This window comes from Portunus trituberculatus, chromosome 17, assembly GCF_017591435.1.
Source record: "Portunus trituberculatus isolate SZX2019 chromosome 17, ASM1759143v1, whole genome shotgun sequence".
NCBI lineage: Eukaryota > Metazoa > Arthropoda > Malacostraca > Decapoda > Portunidae > Portunus > Portunus trituberculatus.
In genome coordinates, this window is record NC_059271.1 from 17452200 (window position 1) to 17468180 (window position 15981).

The 15981-nt window shown below is 48.5% G+C and overlaps 1 protein-coding gene across 8 annotated transcripts in view; it reads right to left on the minus strand.

The window, feature by feature from the left end:
* LOC123504941 overlaps nt 1-15981 on the minus strand; it is a 69362-nt gene that overhangs the window by 9169 nt on the left and 44212 nt on the right. For 6 of the 8 annotated variants that reach the window (XR_006674991.1, XR_006674987.1, XR_006674988.1 and 3 more), the window contains exons 2-4: nt 11896-11984; nt 11442-11664; nt 1-139 (exon numbers count right to left, since the gene is read on the minus strand). The exon at nt 1-139 is cut by the window's left edge and continues 31 nt beyond it. Coding sequence is in view for 1 of the 8 variants with exons in the window: in XM_045255899.1 (XP_045111834.1) it covers nt 1-139; nt 11442-11664; nt 11896-11961 (428 nt within the window). In the remaining 7 variants the exon portion in view is untranslated. The remainder of the gene's footprint in view (nt 140-11441; nt 11665-11895; nt 11985-15981) is intronic. The other 2 variants (XR_006674993.1, XR_006674992.1) reach the window with 1 other exon arrangement.

Here is a 15981-nt window from a genome sequence, read left to right on the forward strand (position 1 = left end):
AACTTGAGAATGGGTGCCCACATCAGGAACCAGGCCGCTAGCGTTACGCCCATCACGCCCACCAGGATCTGCGCCGTCACTACCAGCACGCCCGCACGACCAAGGCTATTGGGAGCCCACCGCCGGTCACGTACTGGTGCTGTAAGATACGACTTGGTGAGACTTGAGGAGAAAAGGATAAAAGGTACCCGCCTCAATTTGATCATATGAACCAGCCCGATCGTTTTATCTGCTTGACCTGTGTCCTGTTTTGGTTGCGCGGCAATATATACTGTGCAATGCATTTATCTCCCAACCTTAGCTAGTCACACAGGTATTACATGCTATAGTTGTCCGTAAAAGGTCCAGGCACAGAGCGAGATATGCCTATTAAGGGTACGGAGGAGGAAGAGGAGAAGAAAAGAAGAGGATGAAGCCACCGCCTCGCTCGCTACTTCTTGTTCTTGTGTGCAGGTGGTTGGTATTACAGTTCCTCCCTCTCTGCTTTCCTCGCTTCATTACTGCTCGAAAACTGTGTGTGTGTGTGTGTGTGTGTGTGTGTGTGTGAGAGAGAGAGAGAGAGAGAGAGAGAGAGAGAGAGAGAGAGAGAGAGAGAGAGAGAGAGAGAGAGAGAGAGAGAGAGAGAGAGAGTACAAGAGTTATTCAGCCAATCACCATGCCAGGTCCACCACTGCCAAGAGACAAATGGAGGGAGTCACATCCGCCCCGCGCCTTCTCCTCTACTCAGACCTTGTATCCCTCCCCAGGCCACAATTAATGCCCCGCCCCCTAACGCAGACCACATCTCGCTGCCCGCACACAGCAAGCAGCACGCACCATCAAGCCGGACGCTGGAATGCCACGGTCGGGGTCATGGGCGTGAGGGAGTGAGACTGGTAGGGAGGAAGGCACGAGTCACTTCCGCTCTCGTCTGATCAGCTGTTGTCATCATCACGGAATGCACAATGACGTCACATCACCAAGGCTTTCAGGGTTTGTGGAGGAGGGAAAAGGTGTGTGTGTGTGTGTGTGTGTGTGTGTGTAATTCACTGTTTGATCTGCTGCAGTCTCTGACGAGACAGCCAGACGTTACCCTACGGAACGAGCTCAGAGCTCATTATTTCCGATCTTGGGATAGGTCTGAGACCAGGCACACACCACACACCGGGACAACAAGGTCACAACTCCTCGATTTACATCCCGTACCTACTCACTGCTAGGTGAACAGGGGCTACACGTGAAAGGAGACACACCCAAATATCTCCACCCGGCCGGGGAATCGAACCCCGGTCATCTGGCTTGTGAAGCCAGCGCTCTAACCACTGAGCTACCGGGCCGTGTGTGTGTGTGTGTGTGTGTGTGTGTGGAGACTGGAGCCAAGGTAAAGGTAATGGTTGCAATACTGGCGGTAATGGTGGTGGTGACGATGATGAAAAATCAGACAGTGTACTAGAGTAGATTATCAGAAACACCCTTGTAAGGATCAAAAGCCCTGCTTGTGTAGCCATTGCTTCGTTTTGTTCTTTGTTTATGTTTCTTTCTGGTGGTGGTGGTGGTAGTGGTGGTGGCGGTGGAGTGTAAGGAGTATCATTATTAATATTATTGTCCATATCTGGAAAAATTAAATTAATCAGCACTTCCCCTATCAAATCACAAGCTCTCTCTCTCTCTCTCTCTCTCTCTCTCTGCCTATTATGCCATCTACAGACTGTTATTAGTCTCTCGCACAAACCTTTACTTCCCAAACCATTTTGCTTCAGATTACACAGTTTGGTTTGGTTAGGCATCATTGTTTGACTGTAAAAGTGGAACCGCTCACTTGTTCAGTGCGGGCGTGGTTTGAGCTTGCGTCCGAGACATCGCTTCAGCCCTGCGTGGTTCAAAACATCACCTTTCATCATCTTTGGTAGCATTTAAGGCAGGCGGTAGCGTAGAGGATAAGGTGGTGAGCGTGGGATCGGGCAGACGTCCACGCGTAAATTCGAATCCCTCCACATACCACTTTGAAGCTATACCATTTGTCGAGTGGTTTAAAGTTACCTACATGTCACCATGATACCCAGGTTCTAGGTGGTTACACCCGAGATGCACTTGGGTGGTGATATGGGACCTAATATGGACACCACTATAAATAAAATTGCCTGCGCCACTAATGGGCGGAAGCTTAACAGCGCTTCCCACATATACTCTTCAAGTATGCCTACAGACGCTATAGGCCATAACGTAAAAAAAAAAAATAAAAATAAAAAATAAATAAATATATAGATAAAATAAAATAAATCCCGCCTATGGTACTGCACGAAGGACCACTGCTAAACTACTTTTTTCAGTTTTTATCACAGTCCTGTCTGCTAATCTCTTCCAGTGTTTATTTCTTCTCTAAATGTCCGTTTCTCGACCAGTACCTCTATATAATTATCCTTCCTCATTCTATTATCATGTTTCGTCTCGGGCGTATCCATTTCCCTTCCTGGTAATGATCGCTCTCACAAGCCTACTGACACTACAGCTTTCGATCTTGTTGTCCAATCTCTGAATCAATTATTTTATTTTCATTCCTGTCTCGGTTATTCATGAGTGACCTCACTTCCGTGCCACCTTTCTCAATATAATTAAACGCACAAGCTTCTCTGCGGCAATAGATAACTCTAGGAGTCTAGAAGAACGAGACTCTCTTTCATAATTTATTCGTTTTTGTTTTTTTCATTTTTAAGATCTCGAGGTTGTCATGGCTTTCAACAACACATTTTTGTCTTCTATAAACAATTCTGAAACATTCAACTATTTCATCTATACACTGAACATTCCTTACTTGTATTTAACTAAAAATCTTGATAAGGAATCTTCACTCTTTCTAAATCAGGATCTATGAAGTTAAATTCCTGTATCGTCTACGCCAATCTTTTTGTCTCCTAAATGTGTTTCTACACAGGGGCCTCTTCCGCCAAGTTTGGAGAACGCTTTTTATATATGTGCTGTGTAGGTGGGAGGGGAAGGTGAAGAGGAAAGGAGCAGGTCTTCCAAATAAGGTACAGACACGAGCTATTCATCTCATCAATTTCCTTTCTTTCACTGACAGTCTTCAGTTCTTCACAGTCAACCAGTGCCGCTTTTTCTTTTTGCTTTCTATACAATAAATAGTCTTCACGTCTAGTGCTCTCCTCAAGATGTTTAGCGAATGACTCACACCCGCCAGTCTCTTCCTCCTACGCTGCTGCACAAAACTTTCTACTTCATCCCTATTACGTCCATCAAATCCATGTTAGTGTTAACCAGGATCATCACGCCTTAAGTGCCTTGCCCAGTTAACTCTGGAATACTGTCTTATAAACGGCGGTGATGAGCTGAGCTAGACGCTGAATGAAGTGCTGACAGGATGGTTTTGTGTGAAGGACTTAGTACCCGTGAAGAAAACTGTGTTGAGGAAGTAAGTAGCGCGGAGGACCTCCTAGTCAAATTGTGTGTGGAGGAGTGGGTGGCGAACTGCGAGTCCACAGTCAAGTCACCTGTGCCTGAGGTCAGAAGGCAAGCCACAAACGTAATTAAAACTGCGACCTCTGACTGCAACTTGACACGAGGCTCCTCACGAGGCACTGTGGGTTGTGGGTCACCACAGTCACCACTATTCCAGCCTTCCTTTCTCGTTCCCGTCCCTCTGATCCCCACCACCATTATAACCATCACCACAACCACCGTATATAAATACAGGTGGGAACCATCCATTGGCACTATCACACTCCCGCCATGTATAGATTCACACACTGTATATTCCCTAAGTGAGTGTGTCCACACGGCAGCAGCTGAGTTGTCTAAGCCTACTGTTGTAAAGCTGTGTACATTGCAGCTGAGTTGTGTGCATTACGAGAGGATTGTGTACACAGCAAACACAAATGTTACACACCACGCCCCACGTGACAACCACCTGCCAACCCAGTCTTCTCCACAGCCGAGCCAACACACAAGTGTCCAGGCCAACCCGGGACAGCGTGCGGTCTCATCACCAGCACCGCCACCATTCTCGGGACGTGAAGGTATACAGGATAGTAAGAGGCACGGCAGCGGGTAAGAAACAGTGCAGACAGGCCAGGGCACGGCTAGGAGCCCTGGGCTCAAGGGTATTGTAAGCCTCTGCAAGTGTAAACGTATCAGAGATGTTACAGAGCCAAGCTGACCGTCAACAGATGATCAGTATGCGAGGCGCGTCTTGCTGCCCTAAGGAGACCCCGTCCTCCGAGCCTGGCTTCGGCCTCAGCACGGCTCCCTGACCCTGAGCCACTCCCACCGGCCACACTACTCTGCCTGAGACTCCCCAGCCCCACCACACCATGGTCCCGTCACAGGACAAGGACTGGCGGTGTTTGGCTGCGGACTGGCAGGGGGCGGGGAGGGGTTGCAGGGAGGGACACAGTGGGTTGAGACGCACGCGAGTTGCTTCCTGGAGTCGCCTGGAGGTCCTTGTTGCCCCCACCGCCACCATGAGATGAATCCCGGCCCTGACTCATCCCCTCCCTGCCAGCCTACCCTTCCCTGCCCTTGCCTTCCCTGTTCACTACCTTCATCACGGCACCCAAACACCTTCTCACCTCGCCTCACTCATATCCCACTCAACACTCCCATCCCAATGCTCGCGTTCCTCTCACGCCATCCACGTCCCTTTACTCCAGACTGCAGAGTCATAGCCTCCCCCTTCCCTCACATCGCCTCACACCCCATTTCAGTAAGACTCACAACCAATTCTCCCTTCACCCTTACCTCACATCCTCCTCACCCTAGCTGTTATGGCGCTTTTTAATCCATCAATCAACTTCCTCGCCCCTTTAACCTTGGCCCCTCACGCCCTCCCTCACCACCCGCAACCCACAACGCCCTTATCCCTTAGTTTCAGTGTCAATTAAAATATGCTTCATTCCATTTAGCTTCAGTATTAGTCTTCATTCAGCTCCATTAGGAAGACTCCAGCTCGTCGTCCTTCCCCTGAATTAGTGCTGACCGAGTGCCCGTTACTACCTCTGCGAATTCCTGCACGAGACGGGGATCGAGGCGCCTCGGAACTCAGACGGCCTTGCTCTTTTTGGTGTTTTTACATTATATTGTCTCTTTTGGTGGGACTGTGCTCGTTTTCTATGGTTTGTTTTGTGATATCTTGTGTTAACACTATATTCATACTGTCTCTTTTTGGAGCGGTATTTGTTTTCTGTATATGGTTGGTTTGTCGTGTCTTTTAGAGGAATTCTGATTCTAAACGGTCTCTTTTGGACCGGGGCTTGTTTTACAAAATGTATTTTGACGATTATTTTATTTCTATTTTGTAATGGAAAGTGTCTCTTTAGGAAGCGGCCTTCGTTTTCTGATGTTCGTTTTTGCAATCTGAGGTTTGTCACTTTGCCATGAAGAAGAATAGAAAAAAAATAATCCATTGATGTAAACGAGCGAACATTATGAGACTCTACTGAGGGCCATCAAGAAATATAGAATTTGATACCTGCCTACGACTTGAACTATTATAATAGAGGACTACCAAGACAGTTCAGGAAGTAAATTATCTTTTCTTTCAGAGCTTTTGTTGATTTGATTTCATTTTTTTTTTCTTTTTGGTGGGAGGGAAGCGGCAACATGAGCGACATCTTTTGTTCCAATTTCTGCTTCCTTTTTCTCTCCCCATCTTTCTAATACATGAAAAAGCAGCGTTCCGCCAGTATGCAAACATATATCTGAAAAAAAAAACATATGAAAAATACAAGATTAGAAAGGCAAACAAACAACCGCTCAGATCAAACTACTAATTAAGCCATCACACTCATTACAGAATGAAGAAAAAGACGTTAATCATATCTGAGAGGAAGAAAAGACCCCAAAATGAAAATGACCGCACATCCAGTCCCCGCACCGTTATAAAAAGACCACAACCTGCTATTAAAGGGTCGCACACCATAGTTACGGGACCACACACCATTATCAAGGGCGCACGTGTACCATTATTAAGCACCGACACAACAAGACTTCGCCTCCGAGTGACGCAACTAAACATGTGTCACTTTGTTAACCCCAACGTACAATTTCCAGACCCACGGGATTGGTGTGTTCAGTCGTCTATAAGCTACCACGTCCGGTTTGCCTCCTGCTTCTCTATACTCCTACAGCCTTATAGAGGAGCATATCTTAGTCGAGGCGTATTATAACAGGGGTCTGATCGTTTTAGTACAGGGGATACCACAAGGATAACATAGAGTTTTAAGGATCAGTAATCAGGTTAGGATAAAAAAAATGATGTGTTTAAGCTTGGTAAAGTTGGATTTAAGCAAGAGATGGGAAGGAACTGTAATCCAAAATAGAGTGGAAGATGAAGGATATAGACTCCCTATTCAGGTTGTTAGTTCCGAGTCGTTTGAGAGTTTCGAAAGAAGATTAAACAAATTTATCGGCGAGAATGATAGGAAGAAATAGGCAGGTTTGTTTTATGCAAGGACTGCCACGTGTAGGGCTGACGACTGCTTGATGTTTTCCATATTTTCTTATATTTTTGGGGTTCAAGCTCTCAATCACAAATCAGTAATACTTTTATCAGTGTACGAAGGAGGAAGACTCAAGAGTGCTGACCTTCTCTTCCATAGAATAAAGTGAATACTATAGAAAAAAAAAAAAAACATAAGTTTGTGGGCGCCTTGACACTCCCCTCTCAGACAAGATCAAGTCGCAGAAAGGCGGAAAGGAATACAGACACAGGCAGAGTTCGTGAGTGAAACAATAAAGGAGGCGAAAGAGTGAAGGTATTGTTTTATTTATTTATTTATTTTTTATTTACAGACTCTAAAAGATTCGTACTGGCATGCACTGAGTGATGCTTAAAGTAACTTGCTAAGATGGTGACAGTTTACGGATTATTTGTTTTGGAATCTCAACGGTGATATGCGTACAAACTAAGATCCAATTTATCAAAGCACTGACACCCTTACAGCCATATACTCTAGTTCACTTCACTTTTGACGCAGCCGAAGCTTCAGTGGTAAGCAAACAGTCTCTCTCTTACTTGTATACACGCACGTAATTGTGCACAATCTTGTATTTTTGCTACGTATATACTATATCGTTGTGAAAGTTGCGCCTACACGTATGGAGTACAGGCTTCGTCACCAGTATTCCCTTTTGCACACACACGCACGCACGCACGCACGCACACGCACACACACACACGCACACACACGCACACACACACACACACACAAACAGGTGTGAGGCGGGAGGACGCGCTGACGGGCCCAGAGATAAATATGGAGAGAGAGAGAGAGAGAGAGAGAGAGAGAGAGAGAGAGAGAGAGAGAGAGAGAGAGAGAGAGAGAGAGAGACTGGAGGGGGGGAAGGAGCGAGGTGGAAAATGTGAGTGGGCGCGGCGGCCGGTCTGGGCGGGAGGAGAGAGGCTCTGCCCCGCGGGAAGGGCGGGAGGCACGAGGCGTAATGGAGGGCGGCTGATAATTTAGTTGGTATCACAGCGAGTCAGCGAGTCCAGGGTTCTCTGCTGAAGGAAGGAGAGATAAAAAAGGATCAACACAGCGCGATCTGCCAGTGTGACGATCTGTCCTTCCTGTGCCTGGGAGGTGACGGGCGGTGTCCTTGAGGACTGGATCATCACCCTACTTTAATCTCCTGCTGTTGATGAACGCAGCAGCCTAGGCATGGAGAAAATCCTGACAAAGACTTCCTGCCAGACTCCCGCTTCAGGGTACGACCAGTGGGACTCCTTCTGGTTGGCAGGTCACATCACGTCAGTCATCGTCGCCCAGGGCGCCGCTCACTCCTCCCCGGGGTGAAGTGTAGCCTAAGGCGGGAACGCGTCTTCAGCTCCATACATCTGTGCCGTGAGCACGTGAGTGCCGTGTCGAGAGAGACGGAAGCGACCCATTAGAAGCATCCTCCCGCCCAGGCAGGCCTGCGCCACCTACCACCACCTGCCGCCCATTGTTCCCGGCACAACAACTTCCACCAAACAGCAATAATCAGATTAGCGGCTCATCCGTCATCTCATCGCATACACGGTGGCAAGACGCGCCACATGACCAATTTAATGTCTGTGATATATAGACTGCCAGGAAGGCATTCAGGAAAATAATTAATCTTGTTCTTGTGGTTGACACAGCCCTCTGACCACAGGCGCCTCCTCTCCCTGCCGCCAAAGCCACCACCACCCCAACCACCACCAGTCCTAGGGTTATATTTCGCCTCCTTCACACTCGCCCTGGTGTCCACAAAACGTCCCGAAGATCCTGGTCCCCTCAACTTGCCACATCCTGCATGGGTGGAGGTGTGTGGGAGTGGCACTGTTCCGGTCAGCGGGTGGCGACGCTCGGCCGTGACCCTCGCCAAGAGATGGGCGTTGCCATCAGTAGTGTTGCTGATCCGCGCTTGCCGCGCCTGCCTCATCAGCACGGGGTCACACTAAAGCATTCATTCCCACCTAAAAGGTGGGTCATGAGAAGCGACATGCACTCATGACAAAGAGATCTGTGTCAAGAGGTGCAGGGTTAGTGACGCACAATTGCTTTCCATCTTTGACGCAACACAGACACCGAGACGACAAAGACTCACCAAATCAAGACATACGAGTTTCTCAGCATCTCGTCATACAAAGGAGCAAGAAAAGATGGCCCAGCGGACGCCTCTCCTGGGGACAGCGTGAGGGCGAGACGAGGCAGGGCAGGACAGTGTTGTGTTTTTCGGCACTGTGCTGGATGTTGACTCTTGTTGATAATTTACCTCCAGGGAGATTGGTCGGAGAGAGATAGACCAGCAATGAGCCAGCGTTGGAGGGTGGAGTGGCGGCGGGAGCTGCGGAGCGATGTGGTGGAGGGTTGGAGGGCAAAAGATGGGGTGGAAGGATGGAGGGGTCGGCGGTGGCGTGTTAATTGGCTAGCGGGGCGAGGATCAGAGGAAGAGGCCGCCGAGGGGACGTAGCTCTGTGGCAGGTTGGTGAAGCCCAGGCATCTGGCGCCGCTGGGCATCTACCACCACCACCACCACCACCACCACCACCACCACCACCATTACCATCATAGGGATCACCACCATTCCTCGCAAAGTCACCACAACATTCTTTAATGCCACCACTAATCCCTACATCCAACACCTCTACAGCAGCGACACGCCATAAATTGACATCACCTGTGCAGCCATAAACACGCAGCATCTGGTCCGCCCCGCGTCGGCACTGCCTGAGAACAAGAGCACCACCACCACCACCACCACCATGCCAGGACTGGAACTATCACTTTGAAGCTACAACGCCGGAAATCGGTGCTTAAGGCACTAATTCTAAGCATCGCTGAATTAATAGCTTGGCGTTGTAGTGGCTGGGGTTGCGAGCTAGTTCGAATCCTGCAGCCGCCGCACTAAATATTTATCTTTAAGGCCCATTCGTCCTCGTAAAAAAATATGAGAGCAACCACAGGGATGCAGGGGAACGACGCATAATCACACACACACACACACACACACACACACACACACACACACACACACACAAACCTAACATGTTTAAAGGGAAAGAAAGAATAAAAGATAGTCACTGAGAAGGAGGAGGAAGAGAAGGAAGAGGAAGAGGCTGTTGTTTCTGACAGGAGTGTCGGGTGTCGGAGTGCGAGGTGGTGCAGGGCAGCGGCGTCGATTGCTATCTGGAAACGAGACGTGATGAGTGAAGCAGCGGCTGAGACGACGGACGAGCTGGGATGTGCTGAGGCGGCTTTCCTTTGGCCTGCCTGAAACCTTCCCCTCATCAGTCCCCATCAGCTGCTGGCCTCTACATGACCACCGGGGATGTGTGTGTGTGTGTGTGTGTGTGTGTGTGTGAGAGAGAGAGAGAGAGAGAGAGAGAGAGAGAGAGAGAGAGAGAGAGAGAGAGAGAGAGAGAGAGAGAGAGAGAGAGAGAGAGAGAGAGAGAGAGAGAGAGAGAGAGAGAGAGAGAGAGAGAGAGAGAGAGAGAGAGAGAGAGAGAGAGAGAGAGAGAGAGAGAGAGAGAGAGAGAGAGAGAGAGAGAGAGAGAGAGAGAGAGAGAGAGAGAGAGAGAGAGAGAGAGAGAGAGAGAGAGAGAGAGAGAGAGAGAGAGAGAGAGAGAGAGAGAGAGAGAGAGAGAGAGAGAGAGAGAGAGAGAGAGAGAGAGAGAGAGAGAGAGAGAGAGAGAGAGAGAGAGAGAGAGAGAGAGAGAGAGAGAGAGAGAGAGAGAGAGAGAGAGAGAGAGAGAGAGAGAGAGAGAGAGAGAGAGAGAGAGAGAGAGAGAGAGAGAGAGAGAGAGAGAGAGAGAGAGAGAGAGAGAGAGAGAGAGAGAGAGAGAGAGAGAGAGAGAGAGAGAGAGAGAGAGAGAGAGAGAGAGAGAGAGAGAGAGAGAGAGAGAGAGAGAGAGAGAGAGAGAGAGAGAGAGAGAGAGAGAGAGAGAGAGAGAGAGAGAGAGAGAGAGAGAGAGAGAGAGAGAGAGAGAGAGAGAGAGAGAGAGAGAGAGAGAGAGAGAGAGAGAGAGAGAGAGAGAGAGAGAGAGAGAGCAGAGTACGTGCTATGTAAAATCCTGCGGTCTCCCCCTGCCACAATAATCTCGGTTCGTGTGACGCATCGGCGGTCTGCGGCTGGTGGAGAGCCAGTCCGCGGCCGGAGTTTCAGAGATGGTGGCAAGGGCACGGTGCTGCTGCCTCACGTAACGACCTATTCGCCATACAATCTCCTTAACTCCCCGCCAGAACACTCTAGTGCCTGGCCTGAGCGTCAAGGGTCCCAGCGCCAGTATCTCCTTAAATCTGGCGACTCACTTCCTGGCATTATTACTCGTGCAGGAAGAAAGACAGCTCACGTCGTACCAGTGACATCATGTCGCCCTCTTTTCAAACACACACATGGCTTCAGAACGTGAGACTCCCTGCCCTACTCCAGCAGTCCTGCACCGCCACCACGAGACTCAAGCCCTTGTTAAGTAGCACAAAAAAGCGCACTGTAAAATGCGACGTTATGCAGACAAACATTAATGGAACAACAAGATACATCACGGCAAAAGAGGAAGTAAATGAATACATTAGGGAGACGGTGACGTAGTGGATAAGGTGGTGAGCGTGGGATCGGGCAGACGTCCACGAGTAGGTTCGAATCTCATCACATACCGCCTTGAAGCTATGCCATTTGTCGAGTGGTTTAAAGTTACCTACATGTCACCATGGTACCCAAGTTCTAGGTGGTTACACTAAAGATGCGCTTGGGTGGTGATATGGGTACCACTATAAATAAAATTGCCTGCCCCACTAATGGATGGAAGCTGAACAGCTCTTCCCATACTCTTCAAGTATGCCTACATGCGCTCTAGGCCATAGCATAAACAAAAAAATATATATCAGATTATAAAGCACAAGATAACAATGCACAGCAAATAGAGCAAAAGAAGTTCCCGTTCCACCACCAGCCTTGTCTCAGATGGATGGGCGCTGGCTCGTGCTCACCTTTGCCGTTCTTGGAGAGGACGATCATGCGGGAGTGTCTGAGGCTGCTCCTGGTGGGCGTGTGGCGGCCGCCAAGGTTCTGCACCACGAGGTTCTGCGGGACGGTGGTGCACAAGTTGTTGGCTTGTGACGGTGTCCTCACCAGGTGCTGCTGACGGAGCTCCTGGCCAGTCATCCTGGACCACGAGGTGTCACACACGGACACTGGACGAATCCGGTCCTGCTGTGCCGGGAGGGAAAATGGGGACGGATGAGGAAGGTAAATAAGAAGAAAAGAAAAATTGTGTGGAGAAACTATTGGAGTTATGTAGGCAGGAAATGTGGCGTGACCTTGAATCTAAGACGCCCAGAGCAGCCACCAAGAAGCGTCAGCTGGACATTGTTACAGAGTCTCCCAGAAGACTAAACACGGACAGTACAACTCGCTCTCGGTCGCCGCAACAGCCTGACTCACCTTGCTGCCCGAGGAGGAGGTTGAGGCGGCGCTCACACTGCGGGTGCGCGGCAGCGTGGACGACATGGTGCCAGCGGGGAAGGACGAGCCTGGAAGATGAACACTGAGTTAGTGAATGCTGGCAGTGGGAGTCAGTGTCAATGAGTCAGTGAGTCACAGCAGCCTGACGCAGGAATAGGTATGGGTAAATTGAGAAGGGACCAAGGGCTACAGTATGGGAGGGGAGGGGAGAGAGTAAGGGCTAAGATGATGTAGTGTTGAAAAAGGAACCAGATGGCTCCTGTGACGGCGGCTCCACAAAGCCGGGCAGGGCGGGAGCAGCAGCTGTGACACTGACGCCTGAGCAGCACAAAGGCAACATCAGGTTGGCGAAAGGTGATCCATGATGATAAAAAAAAAAAAAAAAAAAGTTTGATGAAAAGAGCACACTAACACTAACACCACCACGACCTGCCGACATCACAGGACTATAAATAAGTGTCCAACTGCACACCACCTGAGTCATCCCGGCCTGGGGAGGTTTGTGTCGCTTACCACCACCACCACCACCACCACTACGCCACGAGGAAACGAGCAGTGAACAATCAGGACGTCATAGGATGTTCAAGCTCATCATCTTATCAAAGCACTTTGCCTTCTTTGCAGAGTGATTCAATGATCCTCCATTTACTATACTAAAGACACCGCAGACAAGACACATAATCCTGCTCAAACATATACACCTCTCTCTCTCTCTCTCTCTCTCTCTCTCTCTCTCACTTTCCAATTAATTTACTAGGAAAGGTTATTACATAAAGCTACTGGCAGTGTGTGTGTGTGTGTGTGTGTGTGTGTGTGTGTGTGTGTGTGAGTTCGTCCGTCATTCACTACATAAACGCTACACCAGTGAGGTTTGTGTATCACACACGCCGTTTTGTACACCACTGCAGGCCTTTGAAGCCGTGACAGGAGGCGGGCGGCAGTAGGAGGAAATAGGGGGAAAGGAGGAAATGGTCTGAGAAGGGAAGGGAAGGGAGAGAAAGGAAGAGGTCGCTCTACTTCCCATCCATGCATCCCTTCCCGTACTACCTCTCTAAACTCGTCAAGGTAACAAAATAATACAAAATGTTTCTGTGTAGGACGGTGTGAGTGCTAGACAAATAAGACATTTCCCGTGTGACTTCCGTGGACATTCCCTTTCAATGTGACAACTTAGCGGACACGTGGAGACGAGGAACTCACCGCAGTAATTGCTGTGAGTCAGTCCGGTCGGGTGGGGACAGGGACGGGCGCATGGAAGGAGGTGCTACATGGCTACACAAATCACAGCTCTTTCTAGTCACGGTTCTGAGACAAAGGGGTGTAATTTTTGAGGACTAAGCAAACGAACTTCTTATACACATCATAGATCTCTTTACCAATGGGTTTTGAGAATAACGCGTGGGTAATGTGTGAGAACCAAGGCGATGCGGTTAGACTGCATGTCAAGGCTTACAGAAATCAAAGTATTTTGTAATCAGTGTTGAGACAGGAGGGAGGATGACGGAAGTATGACGTGGAAGGATAAGGCCGGTTGAAGTTTAGATTATCAAGAGTTTTACAAATCATAACTCTCTTAATCCCTTTTACTGCGATAGAAGACAATTAGCAGCCTCATAAATAATGGATAAAACCTTATATAAGCATTTACAAAAGGGAATAGGACTAAAAAGAAGTTATTGCTATTGCTCCGGTGTTTAAATATTAGGCGTGACTGCAGAACAAGTAAAGATGGCTCAGAGTGATTAATGATTAAGGAAAATGCAGTACCAAATAGCAATCAAAGACTTAATCAGAGTTTTGTGACACGGGAGAATGAAGGTTTAATAAGCGAAGATTACTGCAGGTAAGGTTCAGACTATCAAGGGCTGTGTAGATAATAACTCTCTAATTCGTTGTCGGGCAAGGATGAGAGTGATGTCATATGCGGGAGCCAATGCGATAAGATTCATATAAATGGGTAAACGTTTTTTCTCCCACGTACAGACAGCAAGGAACAACCACATTTAGGAATCCATGAGATAGTGCTACAATGTTCAAAGCGACACTGTTTCCCGGAACAGTCCCAGCGCATCGTCATGAGTCACTCACGTTGCTGAATGGAGGAGGAAACAGGAGGGGGAAAAAAAGTGGGTGGAGAGGAGCATGAAGTCATCAGCGGTGAGTCACAACGTTTTCTTCGTGACGTCACCACCCCCTCCCGAGGCCACGTGACACGCCAGCCTCCGTCACTGTTCAGGGGAGGAGGGAGGGAGAGCCGGGAGCCTGTCACGCACCGCAGCATACAGCGTCAGGCGTCACTCTTTGGTTACGCCACGAGAGTTACGGCGAGGGAAAAAGTGTGACGATTATGAAAGTGTGGGATTTCACGTATGTGTCTGACTGTTTCTCTGTCTGTTTATCTATCTCTTTGGTTGTCCGTTGTCTTTGTATGAATGTATGTACGTACAGACGGCACACTAGTTGATGAAGCAGCCTTTCTATTCTCAATCTAAACAAGAGTGGCATGTAGATTCGAAGATTTTAGTAGATGAATATCATAGCACAGAATTCGTAACGGGTCAATGAAGCTACACCTCTTTTCTCAACCCCATTCCATCTCCGCCTCGTCGCCCCCACTCCTTCCTTGTTTCTACATTTCTAATATCCACTCCTTATTATCTCCATCTAAGCCCTATTTCTCTCTCTCTCTCTCTCTCTCTCTCTCTCTCTCTCTCTCTCTCTCTGTCTGTCTCTCTCTCTCTCTCTCTGCCTCAGGTGGTGTACTGTGGTTATGAATAATCCTCTGCCAGCCTCTCACCACCATCACCACCAGTACTACTAACACCACCACCTCCTCGCCGCTAGTTTCTCCCAGCATGAACCCTCAGCGGGGTGGGCGCAGGTCCTCACGCCCACATGCCATGCTCACACTTTCTTTACGCCCACAGCGCCCACACGCCGAACATCCACGCCACGCCTACGCGCATACTTTTAACTCTCTCTCTCTCTCTCTCTCTCTCTCTCTGGACGATATTCTGAAACACCTCTGCGCAGCAACTTTACTACATTAAAAACCCTATAGTTAAAGTTATACTAGTTTTTAAGTTCTTTTTTAGAGTTCCATTGACAAATTAACAAGATTTTTAAAAACATCATTACCAGGAGGAACACTCTTGAGAACCCGGCTAATCATCTCTGTGGCCTTGGAAAAAGTCGTGGTGAGAGAGCAAGGCGTTCCTGAATACGGGCCTCTGTTTCTCACTTTCCCTACGCCCCGTCCCGCCTCGCCCCGCCCCGCCCACACGTAGACAAGGACTCGCCGTGACTCCCCGCCTCGCCTGCTGCCCTGACCCTTATCTAGATGCGCTACGCTGGCTACGTCCCAATGCCTGTCATCTGGGTGAAGCGCGGAGGAGAAAGTAGAGGTGCTGTTTTATGGTAAAGGTAAGGTGTCTACGGTATAAAGGAAGTATTGGAAGGAGAGTAATTTTCGTCCTATCAATATCTGTCATTTGGGTGAGGCACAGAGGAGAAAGTAGAATAGAAGTCTCAGAGTAAGGGCAACGAATTGTATATAAGAGCAAAGCATTGGAGGAGAAGTTAAATAGAAAAGTTGTGTGGCGGTAAGGATGACAGTTTTCGATTCGAGATGGCGAAGAATATAACGTTATATTAACCGATTCTATAGTTGTCTGAGTGAGCATGAGTGACAAGTTCTTAGTCTGACGTAAGAGCAGTGACGAATTGCACGTAAATAAGGCATTGCTTAGTAATTATACAGCCAAACAGCACACAGTATTTTCTTGTTAGTATTCATTTCCGTGCCAACTCAAGGTATAACTATAAATTCGATAACTACCAGTATATAGAAGTATTAAAGATTAATTGTCAGAAAACGAATAAAAAGACGTGCGCAGTATTTATCTAGTGACTATCCAGTTTCAACGTGGAGTCTGTGCCCTTCAAGAAGCAAATAAAGGCCTCCAATCCTTCACCAGATGCACGATATATGTAAGTAATATATCATCTAGTCACTACACGGCTTCCATGTCCAGCCTATGTCCTTCAAGATGATTATCAATGCCT